The sequence below is a fragment of the Primulina eburnea genome, chromosome 10 (genome assembly GCF_022965805.1).
Source record: "Primulina eburnea isolate SZY01 chromosome 10, ASM2296580v1, whole genome shotgun sequence".
NCBI lineage: Eukaryota > Viridiplantae > Streptophyta > Magnoliopsida > Lamiales > Gesneriaceae > Primulina > Primulina eburnea.
In genome coordinates, this window is record NC_133110.1 from 34,827,151 (window position 1) to 34,847,930 (window position 20,780).

Consider the following 20,780-nt stretch of genomic DNA (forward strand, 5'->3'; position numbering starts at 1 on the left):
CAGGACGACAGGAAATGTTCCGATTCCTCAATTCTTGACACCCTCAATGAATATGGTTGGGCTGATTCTGGAAGTTCAGCAGTTCTAATTCAGGCCGATAACATGGAGTGTGACAATCTATTTGGAATCCATCCTTTCTATATAAAGAAAGGTATATAACTCAAATTTTTCTGAAAACATATGAAGTTGTTACCTTGACATGGAAGTTATAACTAAAATAAGTCCTTCCTGTAAAAATTAAGGAGTCAATATACGTCTGCCACTCTGCCTCCTTGATTTTTTAACAACTTTTGATTATGATCTACACTAAACAGAAAAATCACTTGATGTTGTATGGCTCATTCTAAATTTTCTAAAATCAGATTATAGATTGTGCATATTATGCTGGTACCTGCACAAAGTTGATTAAGTTTTGGAAATATAAATATTTTTTTATAAGAAATGAAATGTATTAAGAAATATATGGTTGATGGGTAACATCTTTGTTAAAAGAGGTAAAAATTTATTGTTTATACTTTCAAACGTTTGTACAAGTACATGTACACCTACATGGCAAGAGTCCTAGAAAAGAAATAGCTGGAATTTTGGGATTCATGTCTACACGATCATGCTAATCTAGTATCGTATTAGTTTTCATCATACATACACTTGGAGGATTGTGACTCTCCCTGAAATTGAGTGCTTGAAGGGTGAATGGTCTCCTTGACTTTTCTTGTACTTCGACTTGAGCATCACGGTCTTGGTGATCCCTTGAGACCATGTAAAGCTTTTTTTAACTTGCAAACTTTATTGTCTTTCTCATTTTCCTTGAAATCCTGGTGGAATCTCCATGTAAATTTCCTCCTACAAGGTGCCGTGTGAGAAGGCATTCTTAACGTCAAATTGATCTAGGCTCCAGTTAAAATTGGCATCGAGAGAGAATAAAATTAAATCTCTATTCATTCATCTTGGCATCTGGACCAAAGATTTCTTGATAATCCACCCATAAGTTTGTGTATACCATTTCCAACGAGCCTGACTTTGTATCTTTCCAAGGAACAATTAGAATTATATTTCACTGTATACACCCATTTGCATCCCACATTTTCTTTACCGGCAGTTGTGATCTCCCACATTTGATTTTTTTCAAAGCATGCATTTTATGTTTCATAACAACTAACAAGGGTCCAATTCTCATCAGATAAAGTCTCAAAGAAAAATATTGGGAATATAGTGTTTAAATTTGTTAAAAAACCCTTATGTGAAGGTGATTTTTTTAAGGTAACATATTTTGCCATAGGATAAAGGAGTCGGTTTGTGCACTCTCTTGTTCCTTTTCTAAAAGCAACGGGTAGATCATTATTCTGGACAGAACGTGAGGCTGAGATTTAAGGTTCAGAACATACCTCAGTTGTAGAATAGTGAGAGGATTCTTGGACTTGTTCAGGATCAGCGTTGGCCTTCTTCCTCTTTTTGAGTAAACCTGGTTAAAGCGCATGTGTTCAAGTAAGCTCTTGGAAGCAGAAGGTGAATCAGTCACTGTTGGAGGTCAGTTGGCTGAGGTTAGTCCTACGAGAATGCATCTATGTCATCATCGCTCAGAGACTATAGGTGCTCATTCTGGGAACGATGCTCGCTGAAATAAAAATTTTCTTCATCAAAGGTGACATCAACAGAGTCAAAGAACCTCTTTGTAAGTTGATGATAACCCTACTATCCCTTCTTGGTTGATGAACATTCCCAAAAGATACCCTTAAGAGCTCTAGGATCAAGCTTCTTTTTTTTGACCATGGATGTGAAGAAATACAATGCACCTAAAGACTCATAACGCTAGATTATTGTGTGATTTTAGGTCTGTATAAAAAATTGAGAGAGAATTTCCAATGGTGTTTTAAATCCAAGACCTTGGAAGGTAGTCAATTTATAATGTAAACAACAAATAATACTGCTTCTCTCCTATAATTATTTTGGACCTTTTTATGAAAGAGAAGTGCTCAAGTAGTGGCTAAAAGACTATTCTTGCGTTACTCCATTTTGTTATGGAGTATTAATGCGTGAGGACCTTCTTTGTCAAGAAATGGAGATAAGGCTTGGTTGAAATTTTCTCTAGCATTATTTGATCTCAATCTCTTTATTTTAAGCCCGGATTGATGAGAAGCCCGACTGACTGAGCATATCTAGCTTGTTTGAGATAATGGAGCTAATGAGCAAGGAAACAGTTTTGAGAGAGTTCCTGAGTTAAATGAATAAGGGGGGGCTGCTCGGGTGAGTAGCCCGACCGATGGAGCTATGTCTTTATCGGGGCGCTCTATTAAGATGGCCAATATAAGCCTCCCTCATCTTTCCCTTTAGCTCTAAAGCAGGATTTCTGTTGCATACCGGTAGCTGTACCCAGTATGGAGCCATCGTTCTTCGAGTATGGCTTGTCCTATACTTCATTTTATCTGTATAAGACGAGCGGACCATGAACAGATAACTCGAAGTTATCCCAAGGATTTATTGATACCTCTCCTGATGCATGGCCCTTTCAAGAGCCCCCGTCTTGTGGCCTACAGGGAGAATACGGTAATAATTGAATGTATCTGTAGATGATCTGGACTCTCATGGTATGATAATACTACACCCTGAAGGGAGCTCTGAGCTGCCTATTCCTGAATCCGATGAAGGAATAGAACAGCTATTCGGATCCTGTAGCTATGAGTTAATGGTATGAATGAGCTGCGCACTTAATAGAAAAATTGTCCCCAAGGCAACCACTTGTGTCTTTCTTGGATATGCTCAGTCCGGGTATAGATGCTATGACGTGATGAAGTCTAAGAGACTCGATGTATCCTTAATGCTCTCTTTAATGGAAATGGAGTCGTCTCATATTTTCCTTAACCTAAGTAATCAGCCCCGGGGGAGAATGATGAATTGATGATGGAGATGTCTTGCGGCCTTCTCCTGTTCGTAAACTTTTTCCTCATTCTTCTGCAGTTGACTTCGTACCTCACTCTTCAGGCCAGCAGCTTTGCTTAGCATTTTCTGCCGATTGTCAGCCTGTTCAGCTGACCTCAGAGGATTCCAGTCACCCGACACATCATCTTTCTTCTCAGTGGCGATTACAGTCTCTTTCCCATGTCAGGCTCGGGAGTTAGAGCTAGATGAGCTAACGTGATCCACTCATAATGGAGGAAGTGCTAATAAACGAGCCGACCATTCCCAAATCCTATAAGGGAATGGAGTCATGCTCTTCCGATTAAGCTATCTAGCTTGTTTGAGATAATTGGGCTAATGTGTAAGAAAACAGTCTTAAGAGAGTTCCTGAGTTAAATGAATAAGGGAGGGCTGCTCGAGTGAGTAGCCTGACCGATGGAGCTATGTCTTTATCGGGGCGCTCTATTAAGATGGCTAATATAAGCCTCCCACATCTTTCTCTTTAGCTCTAAAGCAGGATTTCTGTTGCATACCGGTAGCTGTACCCTGGATCTTTTTTTGACAATTTTGAAACACAGCTGATTTCTATTTTAGATTTGAGAAGAAAAATCCCTTAAATTCGGGTGCAATGTTCCACAAACATTACTAACCAACGAGATACTGAAATATTCAAAACATTGGAGGGTCCCAGTATATCACTATGAATCAAATATAACTTTTTTTATTATTGACTGAAAATGATACATGATTGTGTTTAACAAACTCACACACATCACAGTGAGGGTGTTAATTTTCTAAACCCTTGAACAAAAACACAAACATAACTTTTAAAGCTCCAAAAGAAGGATGCCCTAATCTAAAATGTTGAAGCCAAATGCTATTTTTATTTGACGAAGAAGAGAAAAATGATGAAGCTGTTTTATTGGTACCAGTTTCCTCAAAGATATAAAGTTCATTTGCCTCCTTAGCTAGTCCAATCTTCCTTCCCGAACCTTGATAAAAGAGGACATTACAATTCATATCAGATGTAAGCTTTTGAATGGATATTAGGTTCGTTGATAGCTCAGACACATGGAGTACATTTCTTAATGTAAGTAAATAACTAACAAACTCATCACCAATTCGAGCTACTGTTGTAAGAGAACCATCAAGTATGGCTATTTTCCGATTCCTAGGACAATGTGTTTAAGTGGTGAACATAAGAGAAGAGTGTGCCATGTGTCAGTAGCTGTATAGTTTATCACTCATCAATTTCTTCCTTGAGGCCAATCTGCCTCATATTTGTTTCGTGCTCTTGCTTGCCAATATTAAGATCGACCTGCCCAGTGTATCCAGGCTGTTGTAATCCTCTCCCTTCCCTTCACGTGGTCTGCCATTAAGTTTCCAGCACTTTAGGAAATTGTTTCCTCCAACGATGGAACTTCATCATTCCCAAGAATTTGAACTCTAACATGAACAAATTCAAAGTTTGAGCCAACGAAAAGATCTACACTTTGTCGTTATCGATAAAGTTTCTGAGAGCAGTTGAATCTTCAGAATGCTTCATTTTAATGATTCTGTAATGGTCAAGGTCGCGCCATAAGTTTTTCAACTGATTTGCATACTCTGTGACAGGTTTATTACCATGCGTAAGTGATCCCACCTTGACTTTTATTTTATAAACTTGAGCTGTGTCTCGAGTCTTGGAATAGGTTCGACGCACCGAATCCCTTGTAACTTTAGCAGAAGTCAAGAACATAACCGTGTCACTGATTCTCGGATCCATGTTGTCCCACGACTATGACATGACCATAGAAACAATTTCATCCCATGCTTCAAAGCCTTTCTCACCTGCTTTCGGTCCATTGCCAGAAGATGGATGAGTTTTCAATTTCCTTTCAAATATGTCTGCTCCTCTTGATATAGTTTTTTCCATCCAATCGAAATTTGTCCGAATATTCTGTAAATCTCCAATTGGCATGCTAGAGTTTTCTTCCTCGGACTGAGTAGAATCTTTAGAGGTTGACATCATCAAATTTTGAGGCTTAAAAGGAACGAGCATAGACAACCGATGTAATGGGCCCGAAATTTACCAAAGATGGCAGACAGTTTGCGATTAAATGGGCCGGGTATTTAGCCCGAAGTACGCAAAGAGTCCGCGATGGAATGGAGCAAAAATTTGAGGCCCAAGATTGCTCGGAGTCCTCAATCTAAATGAGGAAAGATTTGGAATTGACTCAGACTTCACGGAAAAAAATGAGTCAACGATTGCGTAAATAAACAAATCGCAAAATGGTGTTTTTCAAGATTGTAAGAGACGACCGGAAGAGTAGAGCATCGGTTACCACGTAGTTGGTAATAGCACTTCCTTGGGATCTTTCAAAGGTTCAATTGTTTCTTTCCATAGTTCCCACGTAGTTGGTAATAGCACTTCCTCTATAATTTTCTGGATTTTTTTATCTTTCCGAATATATAATCAGTTTTCTTTCTCAAAAAAAAAAAATCAGTTTTCCATAAAAAATTTCTTTTTCCAGGTACAATCAATGAAATGTTAATCTGGTTGAATCTATCTTTGAACAAAAATATTCCGTTGATCTGAAACTTGAGAATTATTGTAGGGCAGAAAAAAATTCCTAGGTTAGTCGTGTGAGAACGGGGTACACTGCGTATTGAGTTTATTCACAGGAAATCACCTATTCATTTGTCACACTTGAGTATATGCAATTTGAACTTTGTCGATAGTATTTGCAGAGTCTTTTCATATGATAATTGGATAGTTGGATTGCATAAGCATCCTTATTTATCTTGTTCAGGTACCGACAATGTTGGTGTGGAGGGATTTGAATTTATGGCCCCCACCACTCGAAGGAATACCTTGAGGTTGCTGCGTGCTATGCAAATTAACAAGCCTGGTATTTTCCTAATATGAATTATATTATCACATATTTGTGTTTTTTGCCGATAAGTTGATGTGTGTTTGGAGTCCCCAAACGAACTTAATTTTCAATCACATTATACACTAAGATTCCTAATTTTGTTGGTTTCCATGCTTTACTAGTTTTGTTGGAAGGAAGTCCAGGTGTTGGGAAAACAAGTTTAATTGTTGCCCTTGGCAGAGCCTCTGGACATGTAGTTGTACGGATAAACTTATCCGAGCAGGTGGGGAACTGTTGGTTATAAACTTGTACTGCTTTTGTTTCTCATGTCTCTATAAGGTGTTAAATTATTTTTATTGAATTTATGCCGCAGACTGATATCATGGACTTGTTGGGGTCAGATTTACCAGTTGAAAGTGATGAAGGGATACAGTTTGCCTGGTCTGACGGAATACTGCTTCAGGTTTGATACCTGGTCTTTCTTCATGATTTTTCTTCAGTTTTGATTGCGAAATGCAATTTATTATGTCTTGTGAACCCAGGCCCTGAAAAACGGATCATGGGTTCTGCTGGATGAACTGAACCTTGCTCCACAATCTGTCTTGGAGGTATTACCCGTGGTTATTGTGGTCCTCCTTGGATTACCTTCATTTAACTTTTCTGTTGAATTATTTTTTTACCTAGATTTATTCTCCCTCGCTTATCTATGTAAACCCGAGCTCACTCATTTCCATTTATCTTAGTTGCTTGAATGAGATTAATCCATAATGAAATGCATTTTCAATTATTGTTTCCCATAACTGGTTATGAACATGGCAGATGCTGTTTCTCATCATGCCAGTTTGATGTATGAACCATAATTTTAAAAATATGTTATTGAACTTAATTTTTATGTGCTTTCCTTAACAAAGCATTCTTAATGCAGTGCATACTGGTGAAAAGAGTTTTTTTCCCAATATAATGAAAAATTAGAGCAGAAGCCGAAGAGTAGCATTTTCTAGCTTCTAAAAAAGTGCTTTTAAAGCCTATTTTTATATAAAAATTTGATTGTAAACATCTAAAACACTCCTTGATTTGACTATATATTCCTATATTTCGCTTAATAATTACTAATGTTGTACTTGAACTTGACCATGTAAATTAGGGCCTCAATGCTATTTTGGACCACCGGTCTGAAGTTTTTATTCCTGAACTGGGTCGTTCTTTCAAATGCCCTACATCTTTCAGAGTTTTTGCATGTCAAAATCCTTCTTGTCAAGGAGGGGGGCGGAAGGGTCTTCCGAAGTCCTTTCTCAATAGATTCACAAAGGTACACCCTTGTTTACATTTGAATACCATGAAAGTTTTAGATTGAAGACACTAAAATTGTTCAGTAGAAACTCTTCAGTTTTTCAATTGTTACTGACTTATATTGATGAATTGATTTTCCTCTTCCAATTGGTTTTAGGTTTATGTTGATGAGCTAGTTGTGGAAGATTATATTTCCATCTGTTGCTCAATGTTTCCTTCAATTGAAAGATCTTTGCTGATGAAGTTGGTGGCATTTAATGAAAGACTACACCAAGAGACCATGGTATACCACAAATTTGGTCAACAGGGTTCCCCTTGGGAGTTTAATCTACGGGATGTGATTCGCTCGTGTGAAATTATTCAAGGTTTTTTATACTCTATTTCATATATACAGTTAAATGTTACAAGCTCATTTATCCTCTGAATAATGATTGAATATTTTCAGGTGCATCAGAGAAGGCAAAACCCGACTGTTTCCTGAGCACTGTTTATCTGCAAAGAATGCGCACAGCAACTGATCGAATAGAAGTTCTGAATTTATATGAACAGATCTTTGGCTTCAGGCCATTCATAAATCCATACCCTAGAGTACTGCTTAATCCTTGTTCATTTGTTGCTGGGAACATTTCCATTGAAAGGTATAGGTATCAGTCATCTGGCATATCCAGTAAAGACCTTAAGATTCTACCTTCTTTACGTCATTGCTTGGAAGGGGTGGCAGAGTGCGTAAAACATCAGTGGTTATGCATATTAGTTGGTCCTCCATCTTCTGGTAAGACCTCACTGATAAGATTGCTGGCAGAACTGACTGGAAATGTACTAAATGAATTAAATCTTTCATCTGCTACTGACATATCTGATCTACTCGGATGCTTTGAGCAGCATAATGCCTCCCGTCACTATTTTTTCGCTATTGCTCAAATGGAAAAAATTATGAATGAGTACTGCAACTTGCAGTGGGAATTTTCTCCAGTGGGATTAATCCGAAAGAAAGATCTAATTACTCGATGGTTGGCCTTCTTATCAAACATCAATAACCGTCCTACTGCTTCTTCAGCGACATACATTGACAATCCAAGAATGAGAGATTCTATTCCCCATTTAGTTGAAATTATTGAAGATTTAAAGCTGGACAATGATATTCAACAATTGTCCGTATCTTGGTCTAACAAAGATCTGGATATCATTCTGAACATGATCAGAAAATTGGAAGAAGATCATAAAAAAGGTCGACAATCTATGAAGTTTGAATGGGTCAGTGGATTATTGATCAAGGCAATAGAAAATGGGGAGTGGATTGTTCTAGAGAATGCAAACCTATGTAATCCCACGGTAAACAATATTTTTGTATATTTTCATTTTATGGGTTATATAACACTTGCGTTCATCCTCTATTTTAATGAAGCTTATGTTTCTCTTTAATTTATTGCACCCAGGTTCTTGATAGGATTAACTCTTTGGTTGAACAGTCTGGATCTATAGTGATAAATGAGTGTGGGGTTGTAGAAGGTAAAGCAGTGGTTCTTCACCCTCATCCAAAGTTTCGGATGTTCCTCACAGTAAATCCTAGCTATGGAGAAGTATCCCGAGCAATGAGAAATAGAGGAGTTGAAATATATATGATGCAACCATATTGGTTGGTAGATGAGGAAAGTGGTAAGAATCTTAATGAGATTGAGGTCAGGGATGCAAAAAGATTCATCGCACTTTCTGGAATTCCAATGGGTAAATTCGTCGAAATGATGGCCAAGGCCCACATTTATGCTATGCATGAAGGATCCCGTCTTAACTTGAGCATTACGTATCTTGAACTTTCACGCTGGGTGCAATTATTCCAGCGGCTCATTACAAATGGCAATAGGCCTTATTGGAGCATTCAAGTTAGTTGGGAGCATACATACCTTTCCTCTTTCGGTGAGGGAAACGGAAAAGATATTGTTTCTCAAGCAGCTGCTGCTTATTTATCAAATCCAGAATTTTATAAATTCACTACATCTGAAGATTGCTTGTTATGTTTACCAGGAGGCTGGCCTACCCCCTTGAAATTAAGTGACTTCATTTGTTACTCAAAAGAGACTTGTGTTAGGCAGAATTGTATGTATCTGGAATCTTTGGTATCTCAAATTGCATCTTTCATCCATAGAAGAACTTTGAACAGAGGTTTTAAAGGACAAACTCCTATCGATGGAGGATCAAGGATGATTCATCTATTGGATGCTACTTTGTTGCGTGGGCTAATGTTCCCTAAGGCTTCAGATAACAGTATTCTTGTAAATCATGGCACTAAGAGTGAAAAGGATTTGGTTTTAGCCAAGAAGAAACTCATTTTTGCTGCTGATTGGGTCATTGAACAGGCCACTCAAAATGATTATCATCTTTATATTCAGTGGTTTGATTGGTTTGGTACTCGATTGCAGCATATCTTTTCATTTTTAAATTGGTATTCAGATTTATTCAAAAACGAACTGAACCATCCTGTTTGGACCAGGATATTTCGTTTACTTTCAGTTGATAAAGAATTCATCTCTGTCCCGATATTTTCGATGGGATTTATTGATGTTTTTCCATCTGTTGATCAGTTAAAATCCTGCCATGTTCTAATAAACTTAATCAAGTGTGCCAGCCAATTGAGACTCAGCCTTCGACAGTGGAGCAGTGAGGACTGTTACAGTCAAATGAATGCGACCCAACGAACTTTTATTCCCGTTTTGACTTCGCTGAGAATAATGGAAGAAAAAGTGCTTCATGTGCTTGCTGAGTCACCTTCTTTTGATTTAATGTTTGAATCATTCTGTGACCTCTTGGAACATCATAAACTCTTCTGGAACAGTATTATTTCATCTCATTTTGATTGCCAGCTGATTTATTGGCGGTCTTTGATGAAAGATGTCTTGAAATTGTACCAAATATGTCCTGTAGAAGCAAAAACTTGTCAGGTGAGCTACTGTGGTGTTCATATTCGCTTTTAACTTTCCATTTTATTTTGCCTCTTAGCATTTATACTTTATCTTATTTTAGATCTGTAGTACATGCAAACTGTTTAAAAACTTGGTATTATGTAGATCAAGATGAAAGAATTGGAAGGAGTCTCATCTTTGCATTTGAACTCGATGAAGTCCTTGCTCTGGACATATGGTGGACATCCAATTTTGCCTCCGTCTGCAGAGTTGTACCAGAAGCAGTGTCAACTTTCAAACCTTTGTGAACTGGTGTGGCCAAGGAAAAATGAGTTTGTGAAACTAGGTATGCTTGATGGAGCCTTCCAAATAATGCAGTTCATAATCAATGTTGCATATGACGTTTTTGTCATAATTTTTCTAATCTATGCTTAAAAACGGAGAATTGGCATGATATATACTCGACTGTTTTTTGTTGCGGTGAGATACTTGCCCATGAATTGGAAGACCTTGTAGTGCGGTCGAGATGTTTGTTATAAAGTTCTAACCATAAACCATTTGTTGCTGAAAAAATGTTTTGCAGGCAGGATTGTTGTTGATGATGCTTCTTCAGACGACAATGATATCAATGAAGTTACATTAGCCGTTGCTTTGTCTTCTAACATCGAACTTCGACTTCTTGCAATGCAAGGTAGACTCTTGCGCATCGAAAGATTTCCAGAGTTATATTTTGGCCGTTTTGGTTTGTTATTCCATGCTTAGAACTCTGATTTATGTGATCAGGTGTAATCCTTGCATTTCCACGCTCTTTTCCTTTTCTGGAAATCTGTGGAAGATGTTTGTGTTTCTATATTCAAATCATTTTATGCTTTTAGACATTGTTTGACAGTAAATTTTATGACAAGCTCATTATCATCATATAACTGATGCTTTCTGTATTATAAAACAGTTTTTTGAAGGCAAGTGAATAGTAAGTTTATTATTGCCAATTTGTCATAAAACCACCGCTTTTTTGTATTGAGCATAGAGTGAATTTCACTTTAATTTCATTTTATGACTAAACTTTATTGGTATCCCGGTTCCTTGCATGCATTTCTTCTTTGCATCTTTTTTTTTTTTGATCATAAACTATTTATATTTTATTAATTAATAAAGATTGTTACAGTTACAGTGGACGAGCAATCCACAATTTGAGCAATCCACATTCATCATATGCTAGGAAATTAAAGTTCGGTACAACATTCTAACAAATGAACTTCCAGTCCCTAGCTAACTCTGATAATGTGATATGCTGAAACTGAGGAATGATTATTGTCCAAGTAGCCACTTTGAATCTGATACTGTCCCATAAGTCTTCCCAAGTTTTGTCCTCGTCCCTGAATATTCTACTGTTGCGTTCCATCCAAATAGACCAAAAAGTGCAATGCACAACTAAGTACCAAAAGTTTGTCAGACTCTTTCCCTTGAGGAATCCCGGCTCGGTGATAAACATGTCTTGCGATCTTCTAGGAAAAACCCACTCGAATCCCAGATGGTGCATAACTTGTATCCATATTTTAGTCGTGAATGGGCAATGCAACAGAATATGATCTTGAGTCTCCTCGCTTTTCTTGCATAAAGTGCACCACTGTGGGGACACAACAAAGCCCGACATCCGCTTTTGCACTACGTCACAAGTCTGCAATTTCCCCAAAGCGACGATCCAAGAAAACACCTTAACCTTAAGTGGTATTGGTACTTTCCAGATATTATAATGGTAAGGGAAAACACCAGAAGAATTGCTCTGATTGAGTGAATCATATAGAGATGAGACGGAAAAGACTCCAGAGGGATCTCCTAACCAAACCCGGACATCCGCAGAACCCACACACAATCTAACCGTGTCTAAGACACCTAAAAGAGTAGTGAACTCCTCCAACTCGGAACTGTTTAAATCCCTTCTAAACCTTATATCCCACTGAAAAATGTACTCTCCCTGAGACTCGATGATGGAATAAAATTGGTTGATTGGTTTGTTTACGGAGGACGAAAGACGGAACAGACTAGGAAAGCACTCTTTAAAAGACACCAAACCCACCCACCTATCCTCCCAGAAACGCAGAAAGTTCCCCCCCTTGAGCACCGTCCCTATTAACTGATGACAAGTCGAGTGAGCACGAGAGATAAACTTCCACGGGCTTTTGAAAGTAGAATTCTTTGCAAGGTTCACGTCACACCCATTAGGTTGAAGCCCATATATGCTGCCCACAACTTTTTTCCACAAAGGCTTGTCTTCCACTGCGCATCGCCACCACCATTTACCTAATAGAGCCAAATTCCTCAACCGTAAGTTAGCCAAACCAAGTCCGCCTCTCGCTAAAGGCTTGCAAACTTGTTCCCATCCAACCACATGACAGTGCATCTCCCCATCCGGTCCATCCCAAAAGAAGTCCCTCATCAATTTTTCCATATGTTTCGCAACTCGAGACGGTATCTTAAAAAGAGACATGAAATAAGTTGGCATTGCGCTCAACACAGATTTGATCAAAGTCAATCGACCACCTCTTGAAAGGAATGACTTCTTCCAACTAGCAAGTTTTTTGGCCATTTTTGAGACAACGGGTTCCCAAAATTCAATTTTCGATGGGTTTCCTCCCAATGGTGCCCCCAAATACTTAATCGGCCATTGTTCTCGCTTGCAACCAAGTTCTTTCGCCATCTCCTCAACCTCATAATCCGATTGATTCAATCCTAGGACCGCTGATTTGTCAAGATTGATTTTCAGCCCCGATTGCGCACAAAACAAATTTAGCAACCCCACCGCCTCCCTTAAATGTTCAGCAGATTGCACAAGGAAGAGGGTGTCGTCCGCGAATTGTATGTGAGAAGCTTCGATTTTGTCCCTTCCAACTACAAGACCTCTAAAAATGTTGTCCGTCTTGGCCTTGTCTATCATTCGGCCTAAGCCATCAATCACGAGGTTGAAGAGAAAAGGAGATAATGGATCTCCTTGTCTGAGTCCTCTTTCCCCTCTAAACTTCCCCCTTGGTCTTCCATTAATGAAAACCGAGAAAGAGACATTGGATATGCATCCCTTAATCCATTTCCTCCACCTTTCCCCGAAACCTTTCTTAAGAAGCACAAAATCTAGATATCTCCAGTTACTTGCTAAGGTAGTGCATACTAGTGAGAGAATTTTTTGAAAATGCTCCCAACTATTTTCAAAATTCGAAAAAGGAGTTACCCTCACCGATCAACCTTCACATATATTTACTGAGAATTGTCGAGCCACAGGTCTACAATCTTCGGCGACGGCCGCCGGCCGCCCGCCGACGACGATCGTCTGCACATTCCGCTTTCATAAAATCCTAAAATCGTTTATTTCCAGAGAGTTTATTCAAATGGGTGGGTCCTAAAGATACCGAATCGTCAACTATTTCACTACAAATACAGTCCAACTCCGACCAACCGAATCGTCAACTATTTCATTACAAACACAGTCCAACTCCGACCCTATATTCACCGTCTTTTAGCAAACTCAGAAATGTCAAGGTGGGAGAATAGTAAGTACCAAAGTGCTAAGGAGGTCGAAGAGATGAGAATAGAACAGAAATTATTCTTAGTCTCTGTGGGAAAAAGGAATGACTCTATCTGTGTGACGGAAAGAACAAGAAATGCGAGCTACATGCTGGAGCTAGACCGACAGAGTGCTCATTGGCTGAGGAGAATAATGTGTGATTACATTATTAACCCAAGATCATATAAAACATTTAACAGAATCAGACAGGGAGAAACTGTGGTGTCTGTGCAGAAAATTGCCAATAACAGAGGCAGCTATATTGAAGTGTCAAGATATGAAAGGTCGAACAAGAGACAGCGTATCATAATTCCAAGTGGAAGGTATGAAGAAGGATGGAGATGCATGGTGTTTTACTTTGACAGAGTTCTGAGCAATACAAAAATGAAAGCAGCATACCAAAAGATGGGTAAACAACAAATTCAACAGCCTACGAATCGTGGTAAGACAACTCAAAGCTACACAAGGTCAGGAGAAATAGATGCCCGGTCAGATTTTCGAAAGTGCTCGACTAAAGAATGGAACAAAGCTTTGATTGTCACGAGAGATCGAGTGAATATATCTTGGGTAATGGTGAAAGAAGCAATTGGTAAGGCGGTGAAGCAGAAGGTTGAGATCTTCCCCTTCAAGGCAAATAAAGCAATGTGGTGGCCCAATAGTAGAGAGGATTATGAGTTCTACTCGAAAATTAATAGGTGCTTTCTGGAAAAGGGGATTTCTTTAAATTTTGAAAGCTGGAAGAGTGACACCAACATTGCAGAGGAAGTGTGGGAATGTTGCAATAGTTGGATTAGGATTTGTGGGTTACCGTGGGAAATGTGGACAACAGAGGTGTTTAAAAAAATAGGGGAGAAATGTGGGGGATTGGTGGACATCAGTCAAGATACAACGCTGCTCAAGGATTTATCGGCTGCTAAAATTAAAGTGGTGGGACTAGAAGGAGGTTTCATTAATAGCTCCTTGGTAATTCACACAGTAAGCGGTCCTCTGAAGATCCGTATTTATGTTGATTCTATCAACATTCCAGCGTACGAGATTTACGAAAAGCGTTCTTATGCACAAGTACTAGTTGATGGTGTGAGAACTACAGCCGGATGGGGGCGAGTGAGAAAACCAGTTGAGAATGATAATGGAATTCCTGAAAGTGATTTTGTAGTGAAGAATCAGGACGACACAACATATTATCAGCAGGAAAAAACTGAAACAGCAATGGCAAACCAGGGAGATATGGGAAAAGATTCGGTATTGGGGGGAGAATATCCTTCGTCATACAATAAAAGGGATTACAGCAACTCTCGAGTCATTCAAGGAATGGAAGTGTTTGTTACAAAACAACAAGAAACTGACCAAAAAGAGACAAGAAAAGGGACAACGGGAATTAGCAAAACTAGGTCTGAACCAATGTGTGGAGGGAAACACATCAGCATCATCAAAAGGGTTAGTCCTAAAGGGGCTGCACAGTTTGACAGAGGTTTCGTGCAATCACTGAACACAAACCATAAGGAAAAATCACAGCAGAAAACTTGTTCACAAGAAACGTGCAAACAAGAAAGGCTATTCGATGTGGTTTACTCAAGGAAAAAATCAAGGCTTAATTACAATGGTTTCGGCGTACAGGACTATGATGTGATAAAGAACAACACACAGAGGATGGAAGATGAAATAGTGCTTAAAGAAAATCATGGTTCATGGGAGGACAGAGAGCTCACAACTGATCGCGAAATTGTGCCGGAAGAAGATAGCGATTACAGTGATGTCGAATCTCATATTTCAGAAAGCTCGGACGCGACGATACACACCTGCTTGGGAGTGGAGGACATAGCCGATCTCTTCGCACCAATCTCTGATAAGGTACACAATAAAATCATTCCATCTGATAATCACGTACTTCACATTTCACTTGAGCCTTCTTCTTCTTCTTCTGCATTCAATCGAGTCTCTGGGCAGGGGAGGGACTTTGAGGGTAGGGTAGATAATATGGTTGGTGATGAGTCGGGTATGGCCGAGATCAAAATTCATGACATTGAAAACAAAAGGGAGGGGCAGATGATGAATTCTGATTCGGAAAAAGATGTGGGATGCTTGGAGATGATGGGTGTACACATGGTTGAATTTAGGGATGAATGGAAGACGGCTGGGAAAAATGCAGGGGGAGGAAAAATTTTTCGATGAAGATTCTTTCTTGGAACATAAGAGGGGGAGGGTCGGCGACGAGGAGGGGCTTCATTCGTGATATGTTACGAAAAGAAAAGCCTGATTTAGTAGTTCTACAAGAAACCAAAAAGGAATTTGTAGGAAGAAGTTTCATTTCAAGCGTATGGAAATCAAGGTTCGTTGAGTGGATTCATCTACCTTCCATTGGTAGATCGGGTGGGATTCTAGTGATGTGGGATCCAAGAGTGGTTAATGTTAAAGAGAATTTGATTGGGGAATTCACGGTTTCGATTTGCATTGAAAACGATAATGCTTTAGGATCTTGGTGGTTTACAGCAGTATACGGGCCATGTAAAGCACGACTAAGGAATTTCTTTTGGGATGAATTGGCAGGTTTGAGAGTGTTGTGTGGGACAAGATGGTGTTTGGGAGGTGATTTCAACGTGGTGCGATCTTTGAATGAAAAAATAAACAGCTACACTCAAACAACAAGCATGGATTGCTTCGATATGTTGGTGCAGGAATTAGAGTTGATTGATCCGACATTATTGAATGCGAAATTTACATGGTCAAATTTGAGGGCAAATCCTATATGCTGCAGACTCGACAGGTTTTTGTTTTTGGGAGGATGGATGGAGATGTTTCCAGTCCATAGACAATATGTTCTGCCTCGAGTAACATCCGACCATTTCCCTATTGTTTTGGATACACAAAAAATGAAATGGGGACCGACTCCATTCCGATTTGAGAACATGTGGTTGCAGCATAAGAGTTTCAAAAAATATTTTACGGAATGGTGGAATAATACACAATGTCAAGGTTGGGAAGGCTACAAATTTATGAGGAAACTGAAATCTGTCAAGGAAAATATCAAGTTATGGAATGAAGAGGTGTTTGGACAAACTGAGTTGAGGGAAGCTGAACTGAAAAACAGAATTATTGTGTTGGACGAGATGGAGGGTCGAGGGAGGAGCAATGATGAAGGGGTGATGGAAAAAAAATTGATCAAATGTGAACTGGAACAGCTGCTGTGCCGAAGAAATCAGATGCTATATCAAAAAGCAAAGGTGAAGTGGTTAAAAGATGGAGATCAAAACACAAAGTTCTTCCACTCTCTGCTTAATCATCGAAGAAGCAACGGTATAATAAGTAGATTGGAAAAAGAAGACGGGGTGGTTGTGGAGGAAGAAGGTGAAATTTTCAAATGCATTGTAGATTATTTCCAGAATTTGTACAAAAAGACAGACACACATGGATTCGGGATTGAAGGTGTAGAGTGGAGGACCATTGACGATGGCATGAGGGCAGAAATTGAACAATCGTTTCTCGAGGATGAAGTTAAGAAAGCTGTTTTCGATTGTGATAGATGCAAAGCACCGGGACCGGATGGTTATACATTGGCAGCTTACCAGGACTGTTGGGAAGTGGTCAAGGGGGATTTAATGAAAGTTTTTGAGGAATTCTACCAAGGGGGGATTATCAACGGAATTACAAATGAATCGTATATTTCTTTGATACCAAAGAAAAAGGACTCACTACGAGTTAAAGATTTCAGACCCATTAGCCTTACAACGAGCTTATACAAAATAATCGCTAAAGTGTTGGCCACGAGGATGAAAAAGGTATTGAGACAAACAATTTCAGAGGCCCAAAATGCATTCATAGAAGGTAAACAAATTTTAGATTGTTGCTTGATTGCGAATGAGTTGGTGGACGAAGGGAAGAAGAAGAAAAAGAAGGGGTGGGTTTTTAAGATTGATTTCGAAAAGGCATATGACAATGTAGAGTGGGATTTCTTGGATTTCGTGCTACGGAAAAAAGGATTCGGAGAAAGATGGAGAAGATGGATAAGAGGATGCGTATCCAACGTTACTTTTTCGATAATGATCAATGGGAGACCAAGGGGGAAATTTGGATCAAGCCGAGGGCTTCGTCAGGGAGATCCAATGTCACCATTTTTGTTCAACATGGTAGTTGATGTTTTAGGAAGTTTGGTTGACAAAGCAAAAGACGAAAAATTAATAAGAGGGTTCGAGGTGGGCCGAGATAAGGTGGAGGTAACGCATATACAGTTTGCGGATGACACATTGTTCTTCGTTCAAAATAAGGCACATCTTGAATTTCTGGTCAAAATTTTAAAATCATTCTGTGACATGTCAGGACTTAGAATAAACTGGGAAAAGAGTGCATTACTGGGAGTATGTCAAGATGAAGTTGAAGAGGAGGAGATAGCACGGATGATTGGTTGTAAAAGGGAAAAATGGCCGATCAATTATTTGGGAGTGCCTTTAGGGGGTAACCCACTGGCTGCTGTATTTTGGGAACCTATATTGGTAGGGATTAGAAGAAAATTGGCATCGTGGAAAAAGGCTTTTTTGTCAAAAGGAGGAAGAAGTGTATTGATTGCCTCGGTGCTAAATGCACTTCCTATTTACTTTCTATCACTGTTCAGGGTTCCAAAAGGAGTCGCAGGGAAGATAGAAAAGACAATGAGAGATTTTTTGTGGGATGGAAACGAGGATGAATCGCATTGTCATATGGTAAGGTGGGAACAGGTTTGTAGACCAAAAGAGAAAGGAGGATTGGGTATTGGAAACATTTGTTTGAGGAACAAGTCGCTACTGGCAAAATGGTGGTGGAGGTTCACCGACGAGAATGACTCGCTGTGGAAAAGAGTTATACGGAGTAAATATGGGCTGCAAGATAATGGTTGGGACGCGGGTTTGGCGAAGAATGTCACGTTTAGATGTCCGTGGAAATTTATCTCGAGTATTTACCCGACTTATCACCAACTAGTAAAATTAGAGGTTAGAGGGGGTAATAAATTCAGGTTCTGGGAGGATGTTTGGTGGGGGGATGTTTCTTTCCGGGAGTTATATCCTACTTTATATAATATCTCTTCGGCCAGGAACTCCAATATTTCACATTTCTTCAGTTTCGACAGTGTCTCAAATGCTAATTCTTGGAACTTTCATTTTCGACGCCAACTTCGTGAGGAGGAGTCTGTCTTGCTGCCATCTTTGGTAGAGAAGTTAGAAACGGTTAGGATTGTAGAGGGGGTTGATGATTTTATAGTTTGGGAAGGGGATCCATCTAGAAAGTTCACGGTCAAGTCTTTCTTTCGTTCGTTCTTCGCCAATCATAATTTTGCTTTTCAAAAAATCATTTGGAAGACTCCAATTCCTTCGAAGATTCAAATTTTTTCTTGGACGGCTATTCTTGGAAAATTACCAACTTCGGAGTTGATGCAAAAGAGATTGCCTAATTGTGCTATATCTCCCGGGTGGTGTGTGTTGTGTCGCAACGGGTTGGAATCGCAAGATCATATGCTGCTGCACTGTTCTTTCAGCAACCAGTTGTGGTCGAAGGCCTTGACAGAATTGAAGTTTTGTTGGGTACTACCGAACACAACTAAAGATTTGTACAACACAGACTTGGGGCATTGCGTTGGAAAAAGAGGAAGACTTTTTTGGAGAGTATTGATACATGGTATGTGCTGGGGCATATGGCTAGAGAGGAATCGAAGAATCTTTCAAGATGTGGAATATAGTGCGGAAGATTGTTGGGATAAAATAAAAATCAGCATAGTGAACTGGATTGGGATGCACAAAGAATTCAGGAGTTTGTCAACATCAGATCTTCTTAGGGATTTGACGTATGTTTACTGCTAAGTTGTGGTTCGAACTTTAATTATCTTTTCGGTGGATCACTGGTCCACTATATGTAACTTAATTTCATTACTTAATAAAATATGTTTCTTATAAAAAAAAAATCTAGATATCTCCAGTCGACATTATCATAAGCTTTTTCCAAATCAACTTTCATAACCCACCCTTGCTTCTTTTTCCTTCTATGCTCCTGCACCACTTCGTTGGCAATTAGACAACAGTCCGTTATCTGTCTTCCTTTGACGAAAGCGCATTAGTTTTGCGCTATTGTGCTGCTCATCACTTTTTTCAATCTATTTGTCAGTACTTTTGCCAGAATTTTGTACAAACTCGTTACGAGGCTAATTGGTCTGAAATCTTTAATCCTCATCGCTTCTCTTTTCTTTGGTATAAGGCAAATATACGTTTCATTCGTGATTCCGTTGATAATTCCTCCGTCGAAAAATTCAGCGAACACTTTCAATAGATCCGGTTTAACTGTATCCCAATTCTTTTGGTAAAAGGCCATCGTAAAACCATCCGGTCCCGGAGCCTTGGATCCATCACATTCGAACACCGCAGCCCTGATTTCTTCTTCCGAAAAATTCTCCTCCAGTCGCATCTTTCATTCAAGTATGTAGGTAAAGAACATCTCTAATGGAAAAAAGAACAGAGTTCTATCATATTCTTTCAGGCTGCATATCCGATGGTTAGGTAGGGCTTGATTTACTATTTGAATGTGAAGAATGGTTAAAGAACCTGAGAACATTATTTATATCTGATTTTTGGTAAAGTAATATTCACTGGGCTCGAAATTGCTCCAAGTGAAATAAATTCTTCTTACATTTTTCTCTGTGAGAAATGTGCAGATAACGAACTCATTGAAATGGAAGTCGACGTTTCCTATTCATATATTATTACCTGCATTAATGAGCTGATTATTGTTTTGATTGGATGATTCTTTTCCTGAAGGAGTTTGCATGTCATCATATATTATTGGCAAAGTTGATGATGATGATTTTGATTGTATTCTGCAACTGGAAGAGATGTATCAGGTTTGTGTTCATGCATTCATTTTCTTTTATTTAAACTTATTCGTGATTTACAATATTCTGGTGAATCCATCGTTTCACTAGGTGCTTTTGGGAAGGATGGATTTTGAAAAACAAAAGTTGAAAGTGAGAGCGGAGACTACTAAACATCAATCTGGGCCAGCTCATTGTTCTGCTTGTTGTCGCTTAACTTCTGATGCATTGTGTAGAAAGTCAGGCTTTGAATGTTGGTTAAAGACACAACCTTTAGTTGATGAGTCTACTTTCTTCCTTGATTTGGAGCTACTGCAGCATCTTTCGGAGATTGCTGTGGTTGATACTGAAGAACAACATGATGTATTATTTGTTTGAGTTCTTATTCTCATTTTTCAGCGGCTTAGCATTTTTTGGTTGGCGGAAAATCTTGCTCATGTCAGAACACCATTTTCATCTTG

General features: G+C 39.1%; 1 protein-coding gene across 6 annotated transcripts in view; it reads left to right on the top strand.

Annotated features, from left to right (window-relative positions):
- LOC140803364 (midasin-like) overlaps positions 1-20,780 on the top strand; it is a 68,340-nt gene that overhangs the window by 30,201 nt on the left and 17,359 nt on the right. For all 6 annotated transcript variants that reach the window (XM_073159222.1, XM_073159221.1, XM_073159226.1 and 3 more), the window contains 13 exons: positions 4-151; positions 5,688-5,786; positions 5,933-6,033; positions 6,124-6,213; positions 6,293-6,358; positions 6,895-7,059; positions 7,198-7,405; positions 7,486-8,372; positions 8,477-9,976; positions 10,103-10,283; positions 10,521-10,628; positions 20,267-20,349; positions 20,431-20,682. In XM_073159222.1, the coding sequence (XP_073015323.1) occupies positions 4-151; positions 5,688-5,786; positions 5,933-6,033; positions 6,124-6,213; positions 6,293-6,358; positions 6,895-7,059; positions 7,198-7,405; positions 7,486-8,372; positions 8,477-9,976; positions 10,103-10,283; positions 10,521-10,628; positions 20,267-20,349; positions 20,431-20,682 (3,888 nt within the window). The remainder of the gene's footprint in view (positions 1-3; positions 152-5,687; positions 5,787-5,932; positions 6,034-6,123; positions 6,214-6,292; positions 6,359-6,894; positions 7,060-7,197; positions 7,406-7,485; positions 8,373-8,476; positions 9,977-10,102; positions 10,284-10,520; positions 10,629-20,266; positions 20,350-20,430; positions 20,683-20,780) is intronic.